This window comes from Ochotona curzoniae, unplaced genomic scaffold (genome assembly GCF_017591425.1).
Source record: "Ochotona curzoniae isolate NIBS_2020 unplaced genomic scaffold, NIBS_Ocur_1.0 contig_2723, whole genome shotgun sequence".
In the NCBI taxonomy this organism is placed as follows: Eukaryota; Metazoa; Chordata; class Mammalia; order Lagomorpha; family Ochotonidae; genus Ochotona; species Ochotona curzoniae.
The window spans coordinates 15,544,323-15,570,510 of NW_024465573.1; the positions used below are offsets into that span (position 1 = coordinate 15,544,323).

The 26,188-nt window shown below is 41.5% G+C and overlaps 1 protein-coding gene across 1 annotated transcript; it reads left to right on the forward strand.

Annotated features, from left to right (window-relative positions):
- RAB39A (RAB39A, member RAS oncogene family) lies at window positions 1-24,630 on the forward strand. The gene is made up of 2 exons (XM_040976886.1): window positions 1-313; window positions 23,997-24,630. The coding sequence occupies exons 1-2, from the start codon at window positions 87-89 to the stop codon at window positions 24,421-24,423; spliced, it is 654 nt and encodes a 217-aa protein (XP_040832820.1). The 5' UTR covers window positions 1-86; the 3' UTR covers window positions 24,424-24,630.
- Window positions 24,631-26,188: the final 1,558 nt, after the last annotated feature.

Consider the following 26,188-nt stretch of genomic DNA (forward strand, 5'->3'; position numbering starts at 1 on the left):
GCGAGGTGCTGAAGGGACAGTTCCCGCCGCCCAACTTGGCGGGCGGAGGGCTGGGGCGGCCCGGGGGCCGGCGGGGCACGTGAGCCATGGAGACCATCTGGATCTACCAGTTCCGCCTCATCGTGATCGGGGACTCCACGGTGGGCAAGTCGTGCCTCCTGCACCGCTTCACCCAGGGCCGCTTCCCGGGACTACGCTCGCCCGCCTGCGACCCCACAGTCGGCGTGGACTTCTTCTCACGCCTGCTGGAGATCGAGCCGGGCAAGAGGATCAAGCTGCAGCTCTGGGACACAGCGGGACAGGAGAGGTTCAGGTAGGGCCGCGCGCGCTCGCGTGCAGGGACCCCCCGAGGGACCGCCAGGACGCCCCTTCCCCCAAGGTCCCGCCCCACCGGCCCCGGTTGGGAGAGTCTCAGGCCCTCCCCTCTCGAAAGTGCAAATACTCCATTCTCGCTTCCCCTTTGCCCCTCCTCTTCCAGGGACGACTTCCTCCTCCGCAATTTCTCACTTCTTTCTTGGGTGCCCATTTCCTGCGCCCTCTTTGCGCCTTTCCTTTCCCTCCTGCACCAGGGTCGCCTCTGCAGCTCTCTCCCCACCTCCTTGTTCCCCAACTCTTTCTGTCTCTACTGGTGTTTTGATCGCCTTCCGCTCCGCAGCTGCTTCCTCCCCAAACTCGTCTTCCCTCGCTGCGCCCACTCTGACCCCACCACCCCACTCCAAGCACCTCTCTTTCTGTGGTCACCAAGCAGTGCCCCTCTGTGCGACCCGGGAGAACAGCGAAATGGGGTTCCGAGATTCGTGTTTGATGCTTTAACGCCACATCAAACGGTGCCCCAGCCTGGGGTTCTGCATGAGCTCACTGGGCTTGGTTCACTTGGTTCACTCACTGGAGGTGGATGCGGTAATGGTTTGACACCACACAGCACTGAATGTGGTCATCAGAAATACTGGTCCGTGACCCGTGGGAATGGATCTTGTCGAGCAACTGGATGCAACACTAAGGCTACTGGCCCCGCTGCCAGGGTGTGTGTGTGTGTGTGTGTGTGTGTGTGTGTGAGGGCTGAGTTGTCTTTAGAAGTTTGCCATCATTGGTGCATTGATGGGAAGTAGAGATATTGAGATTTGCCAGGAACTTTTGTCTTACTCATGATTGGCACTTAACATTCTAGGTGATAACAGAATAGAAAATGCGTTTCTAGATAGAGAAGGAAGAATCATAATGATCCTAATTCTAAATTAAAAAGTAAACAAGATTACCTTGTATGCATTTCGTGGATATATGAGATGGAACCAGATTTAAAGCGTATATTTTCAGTTTCCTGGCTCCAACGACACTTTATTTTAGAAGAAGGCTGGGAAGCTGATATACTGCAGTGGTTTCTTTCTTAAAGATTGCGTTATCCGCTGGAACTCTTTAAGCAAACATTTTGCATTGGTCAGCAAGTACTCTTGTGAAATACACAAGACTTCCCACACATGGCTTTTCCTCGCCCCCAGCCAGCATGCACTCCATCTGGATGAGGTCAGCCTGCCTCTGTGAGAATGCTCCAACATTCAAAGTTTTGGATCCCATTCTGTTATGACACTGATTCAGAAAGATGATAATGGGACTGCTGAGCTTGCTTCTAGCTTAGTTTTCCTCTGTGAAGTGGAAAGATGGTAGGGTCAGCCTTCAGAGAAATATTGAAGATTATACTGATTTGATTTGCACTGAGAATATCTTTAAGAAATTCCTTTCCAAGAACCTGCCTGTAACTAAAATAGTTTTTCAGACTTCTGATTCCTGTAGAAAGAAGGAGTCCTTATGGTCTAAATCTAAGATTCCTTCCACTTTGACTACTCTAAGGTAGTCACTTACTATCTCAATCAGATATGAACTGGGAAGTGTTTTAGGATCAGAGAAACAGCATTTACCTATAGCTCTTGGTCACCTTCTAAAGTGAATAATACAATAAAAGTAAGTTCTTCATGTCTTAAGGTTCTTGCAGCTGTAAGAAACATAATAGAATCTTACTATGTCAAAATGTTTCTTTAAACATAACTCTGCAATATACTGACAGGAAAGTAAAGAATAAGTCGTTTGCTGGACTTTAAAGACCTTTCTGCTAAATAGACTATTGTTTTTTAATGCCTTTAATAAAAATGTGGAAGCAGGTGTTACAGCACAGCGAGGTAAGCTCCCACTTGGAGTCCCCTCCTCCCATGGCACAGGGCCAGTTCAAGTCCCACTGCTCCACCTCAGATGCAGCTCCCTGCTCAGGCACTCAGGAAGCACGGGTGATGGCTCAAGTACTTCAGTCTGTTTGCCATGTGGTGGCAAACCCAGATGGAGTTCTTGCCTCATGGCTTCAGCCTGGCACACTCCTATCTGCTTTAGCTATTTGGAGAGTGAATCAGCAGATGAATGATGTCTCTATTCATCACTTTGCCTTTCAAGTAAGTAAGTGTTTAAAGTATTTAAAAAGAAGAATGTAAATAGTGATTTATCTTACTGTATTAAAACCATACAGAACACTCCCATAACAATGCAAGGACATGGAGGGAATGTGTGTTGACTGATAGTGAGTCATATTTTATATTGTTTAGCTGTTTACCAAAGACATATTCATGAATATATGCATGTTTCAGTAGCTACCTCCAAATGCCTGCCTTTCCACCATTTAACAGAATGTTTTTCCATAAATATTTACTGTTAAATAATTTTATGTCTTGCTCCAAGAAAATATTTTTATCTTGAACAATAAGTATTCTTGCACTTTTTATTTCATAGAAAAGTCCTGTAGTTCCTGAATATATATTTCTGGGCTTATTGGTGATTAGTCATAAATGGACAAAATGGAACATAAGTTTGGACAATTCACAGGATAGCTTTAAAGCATGAGCAGATATGTTACAGAACAGTAAAATATACGAATTTGATTAGCCTTGATTTCCAATTTCAGATTAACATTCCAGTAGATGGTGACTAATCTCATAAAATAAAAGTGAGCAAAGTAAAAGTAGTTTTTTTTGTCTTGTCTTTGTCACTCCAGCTGAGTGACCCAAGTTGATGAAGTGGCTATACTCCAGGCCATCATTCAGGTGTCTCTAAGATGGTGTCATGTTCATGGTCAAGATTGTACTGCAGGCACATTGTATCAGTTCTAAAGGAGGGGAAGTAGAGGGCCTAAGCCAAGCAGTGTTGTTCTTAAACAGTGAGGCCAATATGGTCCAGATACCTTAGCTCTCAACTTGCTGGGGAGAACTGAGCTACAAGGTCACAGTTACAACTGGGCCTTCCTGTGCATGGAAGGTAGGGAGAGAAATTTGGCACTGTAGGTGTAATGGGGAAGCTTAACTGTCATCACATTTTATGATTTTTAATCATGGTGGAAGAAGTTCAGCAATAAAAGAAACAAGAATAAATAATGTTTGGTACAACATTAATAAGGATAAGTTATGTTGGAAGGACTAGAAGCTTAAACAAGATCAAATAGAAGATAAAGTTTAATATTTTCCTCTCAAAAGTATTTTAAGTGATATGAATGTAAAGTGAGATAAAGAAACAGCAATGTTAGCTGTAGGAATAGGAAACCTCTAGATTTCAAGCCAGATTTAGCCTTTTATTTCACAGACTGGTGTTTTAGTTGTTACCGTGGCAGCCACTGGTTATAAAGCCCAGAGAATAATGTCTTCCTCTTACAGTGCTTTCAGAGTGTGTTCTGCTAAAAACTGATGCCTTGTGATTCTTTTCAAAGATGGCTTTGTGATCCTAGAAGTTTGGAAATCCCTGGATTCCATGTGACACTCTCTTAAAAACATATGTCAAAGGTTCAAAGAAGTATTGTGGTAAAGAAACTGGTTTAACTTTGATTACGCTAGCATTTCCCAAGTATCTTTGAATTTTTTTTTTTTTTTTTTTACTTACTGGAGAGACAGGATGATCCAGCCTGCCAGAGAGAGCTCCCATCCACTAGCTTACTCCTACAGAAGCCGGGGCACTAAAACCACATCTCCCATCTAAGAACAGGAGCCTAACCACTTAGCACCTTCAGCACCTCCTCCCTGGATCTGCATCAGCAGAAAAGCTGAACTCAGGAGCACAACCAGGCACCAAACGCAGCTATTCCAACACAGACACGGCCAGGTCTTAACTACTTGGTCAAATGGCTGAGAAGCTATTTTTAAAATACGAAAATCCATTATACCTAGTATTATAAGAAGTATAATTTAGGAAAACCTCCCTTGGTAAATTGCTTTAGCAAAGCTAATAAACAATTGAGGTTTGCAGTGGAAAACTTGCAGTTAGTTGTCCACTCCGATGACTTAACAAAGGGTTGTAGGCAGTAAGTGCAATGTTAACAGCCCCTATTCCCCATCCCATCGTTATCTAGGGAGTGGCCCTTAATTCTGGTGTTAAATCTGAGTCTTCCCCAATTCTCTTCCCAATCTACCCCTTCACCTCTCTTCTGCTTGTGTATCTTTATCTCTGTGATGTCTCATTCTTCCTCAATGGATTTTTACTTTTCCTTTGTTCCTCTCCTCTGCCTGTCCCTACTCGTGTTTATAACTTACTCTCACTCTCTGCCTTTTCCTTTCCCTTCTTTTTATTTTAATCTGTCTCTTACTCCCTCATTTCCTTTTAGTTTAGTACCCCCAGCCTCTGGCTCCCTTCTGTTTTCTGCTCTGCCTCTTTGAAACATTCATATGAAGCTAATGTTTCAGAGTGGTTTTTGATTTATGTTCTCTGTTCTTAATTTTAAAAGCAAGCAACATTAACATTTGAAGGTTCACCTTAAGAGATTTCCTTAAGTTCCTAAACTAAATAGTTGTAGGGCTATTTTTTTTTCCCTTAAAAAAAGTCAGGGACATTCTTTATTGAATTACCCACCCTCTACACTATGGCATGAGGTCTCCAGTAGAAATAGGTTTTCTCTCCCAGGATTAGGGAGTCCGTATTGCATGGGTAACAGAGCAGAGGCTGTCCACAAGTGAGTGCCATAACCATTGCAGTCTGTTGTTTGGGCAATAGGGCCCCTCATTGGACTTATTCCAGACTCTTCCTGCCACAGAGGAAAGAATTCAAGATGGAGGCATAAAGGTGTGCAAGGGCGTAGGATTTACTTAAAGCAAAGGAAAACTGTAGACAAGCTAAAGATAGAGAAGGAATGGACAGAAAGCTGAAACAGTAGAAAGACCTCCTCCAGCAAGGTTCGGGTCATCTTTTTATACTGTGGGGAGAAGGTGATGTCTAGGGTGTGCTTAATTGGGTATTTGAAAGGGGCAGAGTTGGTTGCAGGGGTTGTATACCATGCATTTCTTTCTTTTTTTTTTTTTTGTTTTTGTTTGATGATGTTTACATAGTTGATCAGGGTGGGAAGGATCAAGGATTAGGGAAAAGTGGGTGTGATTATTGTTTCCAGATTTTCTACTTTCTTCTTCCTGTATCTGGGGGGAGGGGAGAGGCCATGTCCAGCCTCCCAACTGCCCCAGCACTCAGTGATGGGGAACGATCATAGGACCATTTCTGTACCCTTTTTTGAAAATATCAGCAATGTCATGGCATCAGGTACATGATGGGATTGGTAGTGTCCACAAGATAATTTTGTTATAATGGCATTGTAATAATCTAAAGATGTAAAGATCATCTCCAGGGACATACCCTGCAGCCATACTGGGTATTTCCAGCTAGCTCTGATTCTAAGTTTGTAATATTGTGGGAACTTGCCATTTCCACTACATGAAACAAAGGGAAGAGAGGCTTGCTGATACACATAAAGGGAAGTTTGGGTTTGCGTGTCATTAGATCAGCTGCCTGACTGGGGCTGTCACACCTCAGACCTTTTGTCTAACTCTTGCTACCTGCCCATGTAATCATGTTAGTTATCTGTCACTAGAAGTAGTAGAAAAAAGGTAGGCCATATTTGTAAGGGGTAATCAGATATTGTATATTGGTTAAAATAATTTATAGTGTCACATAAATCTAGAGGTGTTAGATAGTAAGAATAGACACATTCAAGTGTCTGAAAAGTAATCAGAGCTTGTGGATTTTCCCTCTATTCTGTTTCCATTCTACACTGTGGTCTTCCCAGACTCTCATTTCAATTCTCAAAAGAAGACATCTCAAAATTCTCTCTGGAAACTTGCCTTTCCAATAAAAATAAATATATATTAAAAAGAAAAAAAGAAATTCCATTGGCTACCTGTTTGGCCAGTGTGTCAGCTCCTGTATGGTCAGATTTTAAGATATATATGCATATAAAAACAATGTGTTGTAATACAAGTCTAGCGTATTGGAGTTACAGATCATGTGATACACATGTGTCTGTAGGAGTCCACTTCTTGGAAAAAGAAATTCATGACTGAAGGAAGTGAGCAGTCACCCCCAAACATGTCTATTTTACATTGTTTCAAGAGTAAAGTGGTGTGGATGTTTGAGCTGGCATCCTATCCAACAAGTGAAAAGAGAATGTGAAAATACGATCCATGGAGCCAAATGTATTTTTGTGCTCGAATGATTGTTCCCAGCATATACTCAAGACCCTCATGTCTTGAATAATTGCCTAATCGGTGTAATCAAGAGACTAGTAGTATGAAATATATGTGATTATTTTTCTTTTTTCTTCAGTAAACCGATTGACTTAGCATATGAAGCCACAATTTCAGTCAGTGTTTCCTTGCTATCTAAGAAGATTATACCCCTCCTCCAGCAAAGTAAGCTAAGTCTTGTATGCCACATGCATGAGGGTGAAATCGTGAAGTAAATAAAGTTCATTTTCATGCCTTCTCACCTTTCTTGTGTTTTTGGGTAGCAAGACCTTGACAATCCTTCCCTTTGTGCTAAATGTCATTGCTTAATGCTCTATTGTAGCTTCAGAGATCGAGAGTGATTAAAGATTTTACAGGGAGAAAAGCACAGATAGAAAAGGCTTTTCTGTCTGATAGTTCACTCCCCAAATGGCCACAATGGCTGGAGTTAGGCAGATCTGAAGCCACAAACCAGGAGCTTCATCTGGGTGTCCCACGTGGGTGCAGTGGCCCAAGGACTTGGACCATCCTATGCTGCTTCTCAGGCTGCAGGCAGGGAGCTGATGGGGAAGAGCAGTAGTTGACATGTAACCAGGCACCCACATGGAATGCTGGTGCTTGGGGGTGGAATATTAGCCAGTTGAGCCATGTGCCAGGCCCAAATTATTGCAGCATAGGCAGTACATTGTTAAGACCATATTCTGATATCAATAGCAAAGATACAAACAAACCATCAGAAATAAATAGCTCAGTGTCAAAAACATATTGAGGTAAGGGAACAGAAACTTCTCGCTTCCTTTGTTTTCACTTCTCTAATATGGTATTTGTGTCTGAAGTCACACGAGAAAGTCTGTCAAGGCAGTACCAGAGGTCGTCCTGCAGTGAACTCTGGTTAGCAGAATGTGAGCCTTCTGTGTTGCTCTGTTTCTTTTGTATCACAATCTTTTTCAGTTGTCTTCCTCAACCAGGAATGTTAAAGGTTTTTTTTTTTCTCCTGTTTTTTTTTTAGCCTATCAAAATGCATTTTCATTCCTTTTCATTAAGCTTAATGTGATGTGACCTCAAATAATAAGGCTGAGGTATGGTTTTAACGACAGCTTCCTATTTCATTAATACCAAAAAAAAAAAAAAAAAAGTCATGTATGAACCGTCACTGAAAAGAGTTTCAGAGAAAATGCTGCAAAGGGAGTTAGATAGTTAAGAATATTCTGGCTAAAGAGACAGCATGATGAAGCATGTATATCCCAAATTATAAGCATTGCCTGGAATTTTTTTGGAGTAGTATTTTTCAAAGTGATATTAATAGGTATAATTTGAGAAAGGGACTTCTCAACCAGATAATTTTGGAAGTGTCATATTGTAACAGGACTTCTCAGAGCTTAGAATATATTAATATGTACCATGAGCCATTTGGTAAATAAGGTGTTTCTCAACCCAGAGTCCTTTTAGATGGAACCAAGATCATGCAAAGCATACTTAAGAACTTTAAAGAAAAATATCAGAAATTTCTTAAGTTTTAGGAATGTATTTCAGGGCTTTTGATGCTTCAGGGTGATTTTATCAAGTTTTCTCTTTCCAGTACTTGATTAATTATAGTTAAATCAGAAAGGTTTTTTATGTTCCATTGATCAGTAAGATGACTATAGGGAACAATATTATACTGTATTACTTAATGACCAGAAAGATTTTGAATGTTTTCATTCTAATAGAGTGATAAATGTTTGAGGAGAAAGATTTACCCTGATTTAAGCATTACACATGTATACATGCATCAAAATATTATATGCTGCACCATAAATATGTACAATTTTTATGTATTGGTTAAAAACAAATACTTGACTAATGTGTTTTAGAGAAATATCTAGAAACTCCTTGAAAGTCCCTTGACCTTTCTCCCCTCAATTCAAAGAGTTATCTCCTTGCCTGGTTCCTTATTACTTGTCCCACATTTACACACTTTTTCACAGGTCATACAGAGCATGTGTTTTAAGCATAAACCTTCCTGTAGGAATCAGTGAGGAGGAAGGCATTTGGTGTGGCTGTTAGACACTATATGGGATGCCTGCATTTAGTATCAGGATGCTGGTTCCATTTCCAGCTTCCTGCTTCCAAGCTAGCGTACCATTAATGTACACCCTGGGAGACTGTGAATGATGGCTCAAGTACTTGACTCGCTACCACCACGTGATGATCCAGATTAAATCGCAGGCTCTTGGTTTCAGTGTGACCAGACCTGACTCTTGTGGCCATCTGGGGAGTTAATCAGTAGATGGAAAATCTCTGTCTCTCTGCTTTTTAAATAGAAGGAAAGTAGATAAAATAAATAAATATGACAAATACATAAATAAATAAAAGTCTCTTTTTTTTCAATAAGCAGTAACCAGGAAACCTGTAAGAAAATAAATAAAGGAATAAACAGATGAACACTCATAATTAGATTTCTTAGATAGAAGAGGGTTACAGAAGGCTATGAAATGAGAAAAGCAAAAGTTAGTGAAGCTGGGCCCAGCATGGTAGCCTAATGACTAAAGTCTTCACTTTGCACATATATTGGTGCCACTTCTAATCCCAGCGGCCCCACTTCCCATCTGGCTCTCTGCTTGTGGCCTGGGGAAGCAGTCGAGGACGGCCCAAAGCCTTGGGACCCTGCACCTGCATGGGAAACCCAGAAGAAGCTCCTGACTCTTGGCTTCGGATAGGCTCAGCTCCGACCATTGCAGCCACTTGGGGAATGAACCAGCAGACGGAAGATCTTCCTCTCTGTATATCTGACTTTCCAATTAAAATAAATAAATCCTTTTTTAAAAAGTTAGTGAAGCTAAGACAGATTCAATTAGATAGATGGATAGATGCTAAAAAAGAATCAAAGATGGAAAACAAGATGCAATCAGTTCTACAGCAGGGGATTTAGGGAAGAGAGGAAAAGTGAGGAGAAAAAAAAAAAGCAGCAGCAGTTAACACTGTGGCAACACTCTGACCATTTTGGTAGCCCCATAACCAGTGCCATAGACCTGAGCAGCAGGAGCCAAGACAGGATCTGAAACAAGTCTCCTTTTTCGGTGATGTAGTTGATGACCTGACAGGCCTTGTTCGGTTTGTCCTGCACCCCCTTTGTGACTTGCACAAGAGTCCAGTTTCCATAACATTGTGTTCAGTACACCAGACCCCTCTCCCTGTATGTTTCATGGCATGTTTGGCAATCTCCTTCTTGGCAGGTATTTCTGTCTGTCACTCCCTGTATTACAAGTTACTGTGTTCACATAGACCATTATTTTCCTGCCCTGTAGAAAGGACAAAGGGGAAAGTAAATTATTTCACCCAATAGAAGCAGTCCTGAAACCAGACGGCAAGCATTACAGGACATGAGTGATGCTCGGTCCTCCCGTCTATACAGCACTGAGTGATTGCATGGCTACAATGGGTGACAGCAGTGATCCCTGACATGGAAGTACACAAACTTGGGTATTAGACAAGGAGAGAACTGAATGCTGCAGTAAGCTATAAGCAAATGCCAGATATGATCCAGAAGTGCCATGGAATAGCTTTCAAGCCCTTAAAAACTGAACCACCTGATTTTTTTTTTTCTGGAAAAGCTGATATTAACCAGGACAATGATGTTTTTTTTTTTTTTTTTTGGTAGAAACAAATGCTTTTATTTAGCTTAACTGTGTATTGGGCACTAGAGATAGAAAAGAAAACAGACATTCAAGATCCATGTTGCCTCAGTGCTGGGCAGAATACAGGCAACACTGCTAAAATAGAGACTGCTGAAATATGGTAAGTTAGACAACAGAGCTTTACTTCTGTCTCCTATAACCACAGCACACATGAGCAGAATTGGGCCATCAGAGCCGAGCGACTCTGCTTCAACATCAGTTTCCAGGGTTCTCCAGGCATTGCCATTCTCAGCAGCAAGAAGGGACAAAAGGAAGCACAGAGTGAGCAACGCCTTCGAGCAGCTGAAGCCACAGGCTGTACACATTCCTTTTTAGATCCTATTGATCAAGCAATGCTAGGGCTGTATGTGTCTAACTGCAAGAGAAGCTGGAAAACGGTTTCTTCACAGGTTGCTACATTCCAGCTAAAACTCTCAGAATTCTACTACTGTGGAAGACAGAAAATCGAGACTGGGGACAGTTGGAGGTCTTTCTCACAGGCTCATAGCAATGAAAGAAAGCCATTATATAATGCAGTAAAGGCTGATAAATACTAAAGTAATACTAAAATTCCAGTGATAGAAAAGAGGGAAAAAGAGTCTCTGTCTAATGTGAAGGACAGAGTCAGATTTTCCAGAGATGGGGCTTGATGCCGGACATGATGTGTCAGTAGTAAGAGAAAGACAACAGGAAACAGTATCAGCAGAAAAAATATATATATCTTGTGAAGATTGCAGATTGAACACCAGTATCTGTTTTAGCTTTTTCCCCTGAAACCTTACTAAATGACAGATTTTTTTTTTTATCATAAACCCCTGAACAAGAAAAATAGATGGGGAGAAAACAGCAACACAATCAGTGTAGTAGCTCAACTGGCTAATCAACAGCATCCCATATGCCAGTTCATGTTCCGCTACTCCACTTCCCATTCAGCTCCCTGCTATGGCCTGGGAAAGCAGCAGAGGACAGCCCAAGACATTGGACCCCTGCATCCACGTGGGAGACCCAGAGGAGGCTCCCGGCTCCTGGCTTCAGATCAGCTCAACTTCGGCTGTTGCATCCATTGGGGAGTGAGGCAGTACATGGAAGATTTTTCTCTTTGTTTCTCCTTCTCTCTGTAAATCTGCCTTTTTAATAAAAAAACAAATCAATCTTAAAAAAAAAAATTTTGTAAGAGTAGCAAAACAGATGGGACTGCTAAAAGAATTAGATTCGAGACCAGCGCAATAGCCTGGTGGCTAAATCCTCACCTTGCATGTACCAGAACCCATATGTGCACCAGTTCATGTCCCAGCTGCTCCACTTCCCATACAGCACCTGCTTGTGGCCCGAGAAAGCAGTCAAGGAAGACCTAAAGCCTTGACTTTGTACCCACATGGGAGACCCAGAGGAAATTCCTGATTGCTGGTTTTAGATCGGCTCATCTCCAGCCATTGTAGCTATTTGGGGGAGTGAACCAGCAGGTGGAGGATCTTTCTGTCGGTATATCTGCCTTCCCAAATAAACAAATACATTTTTAAAGAATTAGCAGATTCAAGAAAACTTACTTTCAACTTAAAAACAAATTGCTTAATATATGCCCTTGAATCCCATAGAAATTCTTGGGAAGTCGTGGTACCAGCTATTTCTGGAAGTGAGATGCTGAAATAAAGATCATTGAGGTGAGCGTCTAGCTCCAAGCCACACTGAAACTACCGAGGAGTTCTTGCTAACTTCCAGAGAGAAAAAACAACTCAGATAAAAAGGGTACAGGAATCAGTTTGGTTTCAGAGTCCAGCCCTTCTCCCCCTATATCCTAACCCCTCAAAAGTGGAGCTATAATACAATGAGGAATGACTTTAAACTTCTGAGATGTTTATGTATCTGACCATGTTTTTCTTAAAGTTAATCTTCTGAAAAGCAAGAGAAGACATACATACAATATCCCATCCACTTGTTTACTCCCCAAATGCCACAAGAACCACGGCCAGGCCAGGCCAAAGCCAGGAGCTCCATGTGGGTCCCCTACATGGATGGCAGGGACCCGAGTACTTGAGCCATCAGCTGCAGCAGGAAGCTGGAATGTCACGTCAAGCCAGGATTTGAATCCAAGCACACCAGTGTGTGATATGGGCAGAGCAGGTGGAATCTTAGCCACGACACCAAGTGTAGTAACTGGCACATCATCACTGTAACTGGCACATCATCACTCAAATGTAAGAACAAAATAAATCAGGTTTGCAAGATTTCAAAATATCACTTCATGCATTTTTAGGAAATTTTTAAAGATGTGCTACATACTTCACACATACGCAGGAGTGAAGTAGGAGTGAAGGAGGTGAGGTCGGCGAGGAACAGGCATGCTTCTGGAAAACAGCAAAGGAAGGTCCTAGGAAGATAATGAAGGCCGATCCGAGGGTCACATCTTCGCTCAAGACATCGAAGAGAGTCACACTGGATTGTTAACAAAAGAGGAAAAGCCTGTCATCTATTCAGTTAACCTGAAAATAAAAGCTGAATAATGTCACAGATACAATGGAATGAGACTGGATACTTGAAAGGGCCATGCGAAAGCAGACATGAGTCGGAGACATGGAGCAGTGGTAACCCAGGATTATGAGGAATCACAGAATCCACCGTGTTACATGGCAAATGAAATAATCTTGAACCTCTGACTGTCATCTCAGTATTCTGCAAAACTGTAGCAGAAAGCATCAGCATAAGTACTAAAATCTTTTACGCATTTTCTTGTACCATACCAAGGAGAAAATAAGTGTCCTTTCATTATCACCTTGAAAACTCTTAGAGAAGCTCGAAACATTTCTCATTAACTTCAAAAACAAATCTATTTCAGTTTTCACACATAGCTTATTCTCCCTTTCAAAATCCACTACAAAGTACAACTTTAATTACCACCAATTTAAATACAGCAGTTCTTTAGAAAATGTAGATGATTTTACCAATTTAACATATGTACGGTATCCCATAGCTTTTGACTTTATAAACCCTTAATATAAATATCAAAAGCAAGTAAACTTTTTGTGTGTTTCTCATATTTTCCATGTGCCTCTACATCTGATCGTTACGAGTCACAGCCTGACAGGGTGAATTCAGTACTTATTCATTTGCAAATATTGGTAGGACTTACTCACGACCAGTTTTAAAAATAACATCCAAAATCCCTAGACAAAAATCCTTGTTCTCATGGATTTTTTTTTTTTTTTTAGATTTGTGTTTTTTATTTGAAAGGCAGAGTTACAGAAGGAGAGGGACAGGAAGAGAGAGAATGTCTTCCACCCACTAGTTCACTCCTCAAATGGCCACAATGGCAGGAGCCTGGAACTTAGTCTCCTGTGTGGGTGACAGGGCCCCAGGACTTCAGCCATCTTCTGCTGCTTTCTCAGGTGCATTTGCAGGAAGCAGAATCAGAAGTCAAGTGCATGTGGTATGTCGGTGTCACAGCAGTGGCTTAACCTGCACACTACACAAGTTTGTTTATCTCCAAATGTGGGAAGACCACATATAACCAAGTGGAAAAGATATATAGGAAAAGATATATACATATGTAGGATATATAAGATAAAGGATATATATTCATTGCTACAGAGGACCAAGTATAAGAACTGAATAGAGAAGGCTGGGGTGGGGGGGCAGCAGGTAAGAAAGCCTCAGTATGCTAAAGTGAAGTGTATGAAAGCGAAATAAAAGGTGCCCCCGTGGGAACTGATACACACACATTTAAAGGGAAAATACAGCCGTTGGGCTTTCTAGTATTTATGAATTTATAAGTAACCTCAACTGCCACAGCCTTGAGTTTTCATTGAAAGACCTTGGAGTTACACAGAGGGAAAGCGTTCTAGTTTTGATTTGTATAATGAAAGAATATTCCATGTTAAAAGCACCAAGTTTTCAGATTCTTTGGCAAGGACCGGAACTAATCTCATTGGTAATAGTGAAAGGAGTGAGTTGGCTTGGATCACAGACTCTTGAAAGCAATCCTGAGGGCTAACATTACAAGGCAAGTTTAGCAAATAAATAAATAAAATCTCAACACAACAACCATTGCCAGCAGGGCGGTAGGAGTGTAATGCTGGAGGGAAAAGAGGCACTCACGGGCGAGAGCATGTACAGGCTGCTGGCTCCCAGCAGGCTTTGGCATCAGAGAACGTCTGTTCTCCAACGCCTGGTTGACAAGTGGCAAAATCATGGGCGTTTCTAGAGCTGAGCATCCACTTCATTTTACCTAAATCAGTGAGGATTCAGCATTTCATGACTTTCTTAAAAAAAGATGTATTTATTGTACTGCAAAGTCAGATGTACAGAGAAGAAGACAGACAGAGAATATCCTCTGTCACCTGATTCACTCCCCCAAGTGACCACACTGGCCGGAGCTCAGCCGATCTGAAGTCAGGAGTCAGGAGCCTCCTCTGGGTGTCTCATGCGGGTGACCCAAGACTTTGGGCCGTCCTTGGCTTCTTTCCCAGACCACAAGCAGGGAGCTGGATGGGAAGCGGGACTGCCTAGAAAAGAACCAGTGTCCACATGGGATCCTGGCACGTGCGAGGCAAAGACTTTAGTGTCTAGGCTATCACACTCGGTCCTGCATTTTTTTAAAACTATATTTATTTTTATTGGAAAGTCATATACAGAAAGGAGAAGAGACAGAGAGGAAGATCTTCCGTCCGATGATTCACTCCCCAAGTGGCCACAATGGCCGGAGCTATGCTGATCAGAAACCATGAACCTGGAGCTTCTTCGAGGTCTCCCACGTGAGTGCAGGATTCCAAGGCTATGGGCCGTCCTCCACTGCTTTCCCAGGCCACAAGCAGGGAGCTGGGTGAGAAGTGGGGCTGCGAGGATTAGAACCAGCACCCATATGGCATGTGCAAAGCAAGGACTTTAGCCACTAGGCTACTTTGCTGGGCCTCACATTGTTTTTTTTTTAAGGGCCTGTGCACATTGCACAAAATTCATAATAATTACCTGGGACATCTATCATCTACCCACTTTTACATAAAAGCTTATATACAAGTAACTACTGTAAATAACTGAGCATTCTAAAGCCTGTGAAATTTTGTCCTTCAAATGATAACAACATCTTGTTTTCAATGCCTTCCAGGAAGATAGATAATCATATCATTTGATATATTCACATTTTACTAGTAATACTGTCATACATTTTTTAAAAGTCCAAAATTCCCATGGCACACCATTTGTAATAGAATGCTCTTAAACATGGGCCCGGCGGTGTGGCCTAATGGCTAAAGTCCTCGCCTTGAACACGCCGGGATCCCATATGGGCGCTGGTTCTAATCCCAGCAGCTCCACTTCCCATCCAGCTCCCTGCTTGTGGCCTGGGAAAGCAGTCGAGGACGGCCCAAAGCTTTGGGACCCTGCACCCGCGTGGGAGAACTAGAAGAAGTTCCTGGATCCTGGCTTCGGATCAGCATAGCATCGACTGTTGCGCTCACTTGGGGAGTGAATCACCGGACGGAAGATCTTCCTCTCTCTCTCTCCTCCCTCTGTATATCTGACTTTTCAATAAATAAATAAATCTTTAAAAAAAATAAAAGAATACTCTTAAACATATGCTAAGTAATTCTTTATAAAGGTAAGCAGAGCCCAATAGCCCAGTGGCTAAATCCTCACATTGCATTGTGCCAGTATCCCAAATGGTCTCCAGTTCATGTACTGGCTGCTTTACTTCCCACTCAATTCCCTGCCTGTGGCCTGGGAAAGCAGTAGAGGATGGCCTAAAGTGTTGGGACTCTGCACCCATGTGGGAGACCTGGAAGAAGTTCCTGGCTTCTAGCTTCAGATTGGCTCAGCCCTGGCCATTGTGGCCACTTGGGGAGTAAACCAGCGGATGGAAGATCTTTTTCTGTATCTCTCCTCTCTGCATGTCTGCCTTTCCAATAAAAATAGTAAGTAAATCTTAAAATAAATGTAAGCAAACTCCATTCCTGTCAAATAATCACTTGTTTTGTAAAAAGAGAAAAGAGAAAATTAACAGTTAACATTTTAAACAGACAATTCAACCACTTTTCCTATTATTCTAAAGCAAACTTGTTTAAGAATGAACCATGTGCATGAAGCATGTGGGGGGAGCTGGGTAGAAGAGTGGGTGGTGGAATAGTATTCAGTCATTAATAAGGAAAGAAATCATGTCAGATGAATCTTAAGAACTGTATAGAAGTGAGATAAGCTCATCAGAGAAGGACAAAAACCACATAATTCTACTTGTTTGAAGCAGCAGCATTTGAAATAGTCAGTGTGGTACTAGCAAAAGACGAAAGGTGGTTTTCAGGGCCAGGGCAGAGGAGAACAAGGAGTTACTGCTCATGGTTATGGGTTTTTAGAGTTCCTCATGTAAAACGAGGAGTTTCTGGAGATCTGCTGCACAACATTGTTCTTACAGTAAACATTACCATACTATGTACCTAAAGATCAAAGACTATATATCCTGCCATGTATTTTTGTACCCATTTTTTTTTTTTCTGAGAGGCAGAGACTAAGAACAACAGAGTAAACTTTGCATCCGCTGGTTCACAACTCAAATGCCACAGCAGCCCAGTGCAGGCTAGCCGAAGCCCGGAGCCAAGAAGGCCTTCCACATTTTCCCATGTAGAATGATGCAAATCCCTGTCAACAGCTCATTTTGGCTCACACTTTCCTCCTCATCACTGAACCCTAATAAGCGTATTCCCAGTGACTGAGACATGGATTATTCTTACATTGCTAAAGCAAATGTATACACAACTACCCATCCAGCTCTCACTTGTTTATTTGAGGATCGTTATTGCACAAGTATTTGTCATTTTGGGGAAATAAAATGTGTTGAAAATTGTAAAATACCTGTGCCATTTTTCATAAAATCTATACTGACTCAGTCAAGTCCTTGGCTGCCAGCAACAAAAATGAGGACCTTCATCAAAAAACGAAAGTTCTGGGGCTGCCATGGTGACATAGCAGGTAAAGGCACCATAGAGAGCCCTGGCATAGGCTTACTTCTCTCCACCCCATTCACCTTGTGTGATTTCTAACTAGGATAAACTGACTGGTAACTGTAGGCTTGGACCTTCTGCTCAATTTATTATTAAAATCTCCACCAAGGGGATTTTTGGTAAGCATCCATATCCAAGTATCTGTACACTCAAAACTCATCAACATTCCTGCTCCTCAAACTCCCTTACATCAGTCCTCCAAGCACGCCAAACTCAAAACTCAAAGGTATCCACCAACTATTGTTTCTTTCTTCTTAGGAGGAGGGACATTCGATATCCAGAGACGTTTCATCAACCTGTCTGGTTAAGGGGCTCCTTTTCCCAAGAAGTTTCACAAAGATTTCTAGCTATGGTATTTTCATGGGCTACACCTTTAGGATACGTGTGTTTCTGAAACTGTATCTGAAGTAATCCAGCATTGCTACTTTTTTAATTCTTTATTTTACTTTTAATATTATTTATATAGTTGAGAGGAATGCATGCCCATGTGGGCCTCTGATTAGGGTGGGAGGGTCAGGATATGAAGGAAGGTGGGTGTGACAAATGTTTCAGTTCCTTTTTTTTTGCTCCTGTCTGCTAGGGTGGAATGGGAAGGCACTGATACTTTAATAGAAACTCAGTGACCTTGATGTGAGAACAAAAGACTGCATTACTACTACTAGATCTAATTTGAGGCAGCTTTTTTTTTTTTTAAGATTTCATGTATTTTTAGTTGAAATCAAGATTTAGAGAAGAGAGAAGGCAAGACAGAGAAAAAGATCGTCCATCCTCCAATTTCTCTTCAAATGGCCCCCACAGCCGGAATTAAGCCTGTGTGAAGCCAGGAACCTGAAGCCTCTTCCAGGTTTCCCACGTGAGTGCAGGGAACCAAGGACTAGGACCCTCCTCCTTCAGCTTTCCCAGACACACTACCAGGGAGTTGGATGGGAAATGGAGCAGCTAAGACTCCAACCAGCACTTTGTAAGAGATGCCTACACTGCAGAGGCTTAACCTCCCATGCCATGCCATTGGCCCTACTTTTTTTCCCCCACTGCTAATACCTCTTTCCCTCAGAATTCTATATTCTCTGCCATTTTTGCCCTTTTCCTCCAATGGCTGTGTACCTGGCTCTGACCAAATGAGCCACTCATTCATTCTCTAAGATGCATTGGATGCCCATTATATGTCATCACTTACAATGAATATTAAGCAGTGGGCCATTTGTGCATAGCTCAGGCATACTTGTCACAACTAGCAAGCCTGAAGCCTAGATAGGAAAGGGATGCTATACAAGAGTACTGACCTTGAACTTTGAACTAAACCTTGATCCTGCTCACCTGAGAAACAGACTTGCCAAAACAGAGCCACTGTTTTTGCCCTTCCATGGGGTGAAATGTTCTTCCAGTTTGCTTTTGTGAGGAGAGAAAAGCTGAGTGGAAATTTTCTTTATTACCACATTAGAACCCTACATTTGAAGAAAGGTAGAGATGCATTTCTTTTGATACTAGCAGTTTTCCTTGGCAGTGTTCTCTGCCACTTGGGATTGGTTATAATTAATTCATAGTGACACCATTCTACTTGGCTGAGCGATTTTCCCCCAAAAACCTTCAGCTATGTTCTGGACTGATCCAGAAATAGAGGTTTTCCCAGATGAATATGACAGAGGGCTTGGAAATTGGATTATTTCCAAGAGAGTAATTACCATGCTGTCTTTTAGAAATTAAGATATGGAGGAAGATAGTGATACATAGGTATCAATAAATAGAATGTGATCAGATTGGTCAATGGCTTATAAACTTGAAAAACTAAAGGATTGTAACATTAAAAATATGCTGAAAAGCTGTGGAATTTTGATGAAAATGCAGACTGCCAATTTGTAGTTTTGTCAACAGTGAATGTTTCTGATGGTGAAAAGAAAGTTAACAGGACAGGAAGAATGAGTGGAGAGGGAAGTTCATCGGACATCAGGAATTTGAGAAACCCAGAGGTATCATTGGACAGTTCATCCAAGTGAAATTTGAGCAGAGTAAGAGTTCAGATTGAAAGAAAAACAAAGGAAAAATGCTCAAATCTATTGTATGGATGGTGACCAGGCAGTTGGCTGGTAATAGCAGATGATAGAGCCAGCTGGCCTAATCTGAGGGGAACCGGGGACTTTTTTTTTTTTTTTTTATGGTAGAGGTTGGGAAAAAATAATTATCTGGATGGATCACTGGGGAGGTGGAAGGCACTTGTGCCGCCCCTCCAGAAGGAGCGACAGGAGCGTGCTGCAGGGGAGGCCGTGTTCTCGGGGAGCAGCTGGTCACAATGAAAACAGTGACGAAACCCTATGAGTCGGGGAGGCTGCACCTTTGGAAATGGAGTAAGATTTGCTGGTAGTTTAGCCTCCAGAGTGTCAGAGCTGGCAGATTTCGTTCCAAATCAAAACCACATCTTCCACTGGGGAGGGATAAGAGGCTGCACAAGAGCTATGGTCCACCTCTGTGTTCTCCATAATTCACCTGCCTTACCACATCTGGTTTACTCTGCAAATGGCTGCGACAGACAAGTCTGGGCCAAGCTGAATCAGAGGTGTTTCTGAGGGGTGCTGTTTCCCTATTATCATTCTTGTTAGAGGATAATCTTAGAGCTCTTGATTCCTCTGTAACACACATGAGACTGGATTGGAGCTCTTTTATTTATTCTGTCTCCCTTCTATTCTTTCTTTTCTTTTCATCCCAGCCTCTTACTTTCTCCCCCTATCTTTAAGCAATCCATTCATTGAGACTTCCAAAGCTCAAAAGGAAATAGAATGAAAATAGCATACAACAGAATATAGTTATAAAAAATTGTTACTCCACAGACGAAAGCAAACTTATGAAACTTATCTTCAGTTAAATTTTTTAAAAGGAGTTGTTTTTCACTATCAACTCAAATTTCTTTCTTTAAAAGATTTATTTATTTAATATTTTTTAAGAAGAGACAGAGAGAAAGATCTTCCAACCATTGGTTCCATCTGAATTGGCCAGAGCTGAGCCAATCCAAAGCCAGGATCCAGGAGCTTCTTCTGGGTCTCTCATGTGATACAGGGTTCCAGGTATCATGCGCAAATCTGGGCCACGCTGAGTTCGAGAGGTAGAAACTCCATACTGGTCGCCTGCTTGGGTACCAGATTCGGCAGTCATCTGCTGCCTTTTAAGTGCCTTAGCAAGAAGCTAGATTACAAGTAGACTAGCTGGGACTCAAACCAGCCCTCCAATATGGAATACTGGCATCTTAAGCATCAGTTTATCTAGGTGTACCCCAACACCAGCCCCAACTATCAAGCCCTCTCTAGGGTCTTTTAGAACCTATCTTCAGATCCTTTTAATACCTTCAAGAGCTTCTAGAAAGGTGAATGCCCCAATGTAAGGGAAGCAAGTCCAGAGAAAGATAGATGCTCCCTCACGACCTCTGTTAAGAACTGCATTTCAAGTTTTAGTTTGCCATCTGAAGGCCTGCCTCTATGTTCAAATGATGGATATCAGGGATGGCAATTGTTTTAGGGAAAACCCTATCCCAGGCAACTACTCCTAGATCTGAAGCCCAGTATTTCAGAATTCTAAACCTACCATTCAAAGGTGCTTAGCCATGATGGACTTGGGAAAATTCACAATGGACATGCATTATTATTCTAGAGAGGAGAACAGAGGGGAGGGGAGGAAGTTTAGGGAGGGGAATGGAAGAGCCCACCACCAACTAAATTGCATCAAAAACAATAAAAATTATTTTTTAAAAAAAAGTGCTTAGCCACTACTGCTGGCATCTCAGAGCTCTGGTTTGAGCCTCAGCTACAATCCAGCTTCTTGCTAATGCGTCTTGCAAAGCAGCAAAGGGTAGTCCAAACATTTGGAACCCTACCGCCCATGTGGGAGACCTGGATGGAGTCCTGAGCTCCTGCCTTCAACCTGACCCAGCCCCAGGTGTTGCACCCATTTTGAGAGTGAACCAACAGATGGAAGATCTCTTTCTTTCTCTCTCTGCCTCATACTCTCTCTCTTTCTGTGTGTGTCTGTGTCATTCTGTCTTTCATATAAACAAGTAAATCTTTTTTGAATTGTTCAAAATAAACCTACCATTCAGACCCACAGATACAAACTGGAGATCCAGTTATTTATGTAGAAAATGATAGATATCTTATTGGACTTTCATATTTCTTTATAATAATAAGCATTGTTTTACAGAGTATATTGCAAGTGCTTTGTTGTAATTTTATTCTATTAAGGATTTGCCAACTATATTCCAAAGGTGTTGTGACAATTAAACATAAGGTGCTGGTTAAAAGGGCAGACATTTAGGCCTGGCGCAATAGTATAGCGGTTAAAGTCCTCGCCTTGAACGCTCTGGGATCCCATTTCGGTGCCAGTTCTAATCCCAGCAGTCCTGCTTCCCATCCAGCTCCCTGCCTGTGGCCTGGGAATGCAGTCGAGGATGGCCCAAAGCCTTGGGACCCTGCATCCATGTGGGAGATCTGGAAGAAGCTCCTGGCTTCTGGCTTCGGATTGACTCAGCTCTAGCCGTTGTGGCCACTTGAGGAATCAGTGAACAAAAGATCTTCCTCTCCTCCTCTCTGTATATCTGACTTTCCAATAAAAATAAACCTTAAAAAAAAAAAAAAAAGAGGGCAGACAGTTAAAATGTGAAGTAGCCCACATTCTCATACTGGAGTCCTCAACTCCAGCTCCTGTCTACTAAGGCAGAGCTGGGGAGGTAGCTATGTTGGTTCATGTAATTGGATTCCTGCCATGCATGTGGGAAACCCAAATTGAGTTCCTAACTCCAGGTTTCAACCTCAACCCAGCCCCAGCTGCTGTGGGCATATGCGGAATGAACCAGCAGATGATGCTTTCTTTCTCTCTCTCTGTCTCTCTCTCTCTGTTTTTCTCAAATAAATACATTTAATAAATGAAGATTAAAATTTTGTGTATAGTAATGCAATCCTTAGGGGAAAAACATTTTAGAATCTTTTCAGTATGCTAGGAATTTTAAGGAAAAGCAGGAAAGCAGGAAAACAGAATGAAGGGGAAGTTAAAATAATGTCTTCATACTCTGACAATGAGGTTATTTATAGTATTAGATGCCCGGACTCAGCCCTGAGGACAACGAAGGTAGGTGGAAGTTGAAGAAAATGGCTTGCAGGCAACCCACCGGCCCTTCACAGAGACCTTCGTGCCCAACACAAGTAGTCAAATGAGTTTACTGAAGAGTCATTGGTGACTTAGAAGTTGAGATGCGTGAAGTTTTTGGCTCACACAACATTTAGCACTTTCCCTCTGTTAAGACAATTGACCTAGTATAATAAATATCTAATGGCATCTATTATCTGCCAGGCACGATGATTGCTAGATATTTAGATGAAGCATATTTGACCCTAAAGCAGCTTTGAATGGAATGGGAGACATACCAGCAAATCCAGTCAACACATTACAAAGATTGATGTGATCTCAGTGGCAATTCCATGAAATTACTAAAAGAAAAAGAGTGTTACTAGAGATATCAACAGCAGGAAAACATTCTCAGAAAGTATGCTTTTGACCTGACTATTGAAGGAGAAAAGGGAGTTTGATGGAGAGAAAATGGGTAGAAGACATTGTTTGCCAAATGACATATGCAACAGTGAGAAACAAGACAGTATGTCCCTTGGTACTTGGCTTTATGACTCAGCCAAGAAACAGGTGACAGAGTGAAGTAGCTGGAAGCTAACGACACATAAAGGAATGATAGTAACAGTGGAAAACCTTTAACCACCAGGCTGGAAAAGGTAAGGAAAAGAAAATGGTATTATCAGACTGTGTGACAATGGAACCTATTGAGAGGGACTATCCAACAGGAACCTTGAGTACAAGCAAGGAGAGACAACCACTTGCTGCCAAGCAGAAACAGATAATGGGAGACATTCTCTGACTTCTCTTTCTTCTGGTCTCTAGCTAGCACCTCCCATGGACAGAATCCATTACAAACCAGAGGACAAGGGAATTTGGGAATGCTTTTTGAAAAGGCTGCCTACCTGAGACCTATAGAAGAGCAGAGATTAGATCTGGAGGGGTGAATAGAGAATTGTTAGCTCACCTTAGATTCCTATCCCATGTCAAAACCATCTTCTGTTTCCTGAGTTATTTCAATTCAGAGTGGCACCTCTAACAAACACCCTAACAAGTTTGTTCAGGCAGCTGTAACACACTCTGGACATATGTGTTCTGTGTGCCAACATACATAGGTTGTGGTGAGGGCCTTTTCTGTATCGCAGAGAGTCTTCCCCTTAGGGTAAAGTGAGGAGAGAACTGGAGGATCTTCTGGGTCCCTTTGATAAGGGAACTGGTGAGGGCTCCACTCTCATGACCTGAACTGTATCCCCTGACCCCACCTCCTAATATCTTCACAGTAGGAATTAGGATTTCAGCAAACAGTCTGAAACACATTTAGACGCTAGTACTGCCCTTGCTGCTGAATTAAATGACGGAAAAGAATTCTTCGGATGTGTTTTGCTGTGCAGCCTCTGCCCTTCACCCAGTCTTTCTGTATGCCTATTTTTAACCACCATGACGTAATAATTATTTGATCAGATATTTCAAAAAACAGCAAGTCATCATAAGACAGTGCAAGATGACATGCCATGCAAGTGCTTATTTGATTATCTAAAAATAACAACTGCTTTAATATTCTATCCATGTATGAAACTGGCTTGCGCATTTGTCTCAGAATATTTTTGTTCACTTAATACACTTCATAGCTGATATATAACTTCTAGAAAAATCACATTAAGGTATGTTCAAGTGTCATTAGGGTGCTATAGTATCTAAAGTAAGGGAAAATAAATAGCTGTCCTACAAGCATTTCTCTCTTTATTTTTCAGATCAATAACTCGATCTTACTACCGCAACTCAGTTGGTGGATTTTTAGTGTTTGACATTACTAACCGTCGATCTTTTGAACACGTGAAAGATTGGCTGGAAGAAGCAAAAATGTATGTGCAGCCATTTCGGATTGTGTTCCTGCTAGTGGGACATAAATGTGATCTAGCTTCACAACGTCAGGTTACAAGGGAAGAAGCTGAAAAACTGTCAGCAGACTGTGGTATGAAGTACATAGAAACCTCAGCCAAAGATGCTACGAACGTTGAAGAATCCTTCACCATCCTGACAAGAGACATCTATGAGCTTATCAAAAAGGGAGACATTTGTATTCAGGATGGCTGGGAAGGGGTTAAAAGTGGTTTTGTTCCGAATACTGTGCATTCTTCTGAGGAAGCAGTGAAACCCAAGAAGGAGTGTTTCTGCTGACTTCTAAATGCCAAAGACCAACAGGAGCAGGGGGGATTTCATTCCAGAATAAATACCGACACGCAGTGGAGCTAGGCAATGAACGTGTGACAAAAAAGTTATCAGCCTACACTAACACAGTTTTCCAAGGTGTTGATTCACAGCCCTATGCTTACTTGTCACACTATCAGGATACTGGATTTTTTGGCAAATGATCAGGTCTAGCGGACATTTTTTTTTTTAAAGATTTATTTTTATTATTTTTTCATTGGAAAGGCGGATATACAGAGAGGAGAGACAGAGAGGAAGATCTTCCGTCCGATGATTCACTCCCCAAGTGAGCGCAACGGGCCGATACTATGCCGATCCGAAGCCAGGAGCCTCTTCCGGGTCTCCCACGCGGGTGCAGGTTCCCAAAGCTTTGGGCCATCCTCGACTGCTTTCCCAGGCCACAGGCAGGGAGCTGGAAGGGAAGCGGGGCTGCCGGGATTAGAACCGGCGCCCATATGGGATCCCGGGCGTGCAAGGCGAGGACCTTTAACCACTTGCGCCACCACTCCGGGCCCCGGACATTTTTTTTTTTTCCCTCAACTTGGAGTACCTACAGAATTACCTCCATTGTCACTTTGTTAGTGTGTAACTGACCTTGGTGTTCAGATATGTCAACATTTCACATTTTCCTCGACAATTCAAAATGGATCATTTTGTATATGTATAATCCGATCGAGAAGACTTAATCAAGAATTATATTCTTGATAAATGTAATTTACATTTATCAAGAATTATAAATAAATTACATTTATCAAGAATTACATTTTCCTAGTATTGAATAATAAAAAGCATTTAAAAGCATACTGTCCAGTTGCAAAGTAAACCATTCAGAAGAATCAGCTAGGACCCAAATAGCTAATTCTATGTTTTAAGTACCAGATTTTTTACCATTTTCCATCCAAAATATTTATCCTCTCTTAATTTTGCTTGACCATGAGAAAAACAAGTTTTATACTCATTTTTGTTTCCTAATTCATTGTACCTGCAGCTTTATGCTTTATAAGATATCTAAGGATCCAAGCAAACTATTTTAAGCAAATATTTGTAAAAATAAAAACAAAGGACCACGCATCAGCAGATGTTTTGATGTCATAATATTCTGCCTGTAACTAGAAGAGAAAACCAAAAGTTATTTATATTAGAAAATGTGCAATTTACTTTACACTAGCTCCAAAATCATTAATATAGGCTCGTGTAGATGTTTGTAGTAATAGTATTTTTGTCCAAGTGAGTTTCCAAATTTCCCGTTTCTGATACAAGAAAAGTATGGAGACTCTTATGGACAAAGGAAAATTGGTTAGATGTTTGATACATTTGACATTGAAATTGACTTTTACTTCTCATCATTAGAATGATCAGTTAAGGGAATAAAAAACCTCTTGAGCTTACCAATTTGTAATTTATTGATTAAACTTGTATGAAAGAGGGAAGTTTATTGATTAAAATTCTCTGGAAGGGACATTTTGATCACAATATCAAGTATTTCATTGTACATTTTTTCAACTGTGCTTCCTAAACCTGTTCATAATCACAGTGGGGGTCCCAGACCACTGCATGTTGGAATCATGAAATTTTTACTATTAAACAAATTATAGTTGCATCATTTGTTTGAAAATAACACTGGTATGGTAGAATGTTTAACAAGAGATCAGAATGCCTGATGCCAAACTTCACCATGACTAAGCCAGTAAACTACAGATTTTTCTCATCTGCAAAATGAAGCTAATAATTCCAT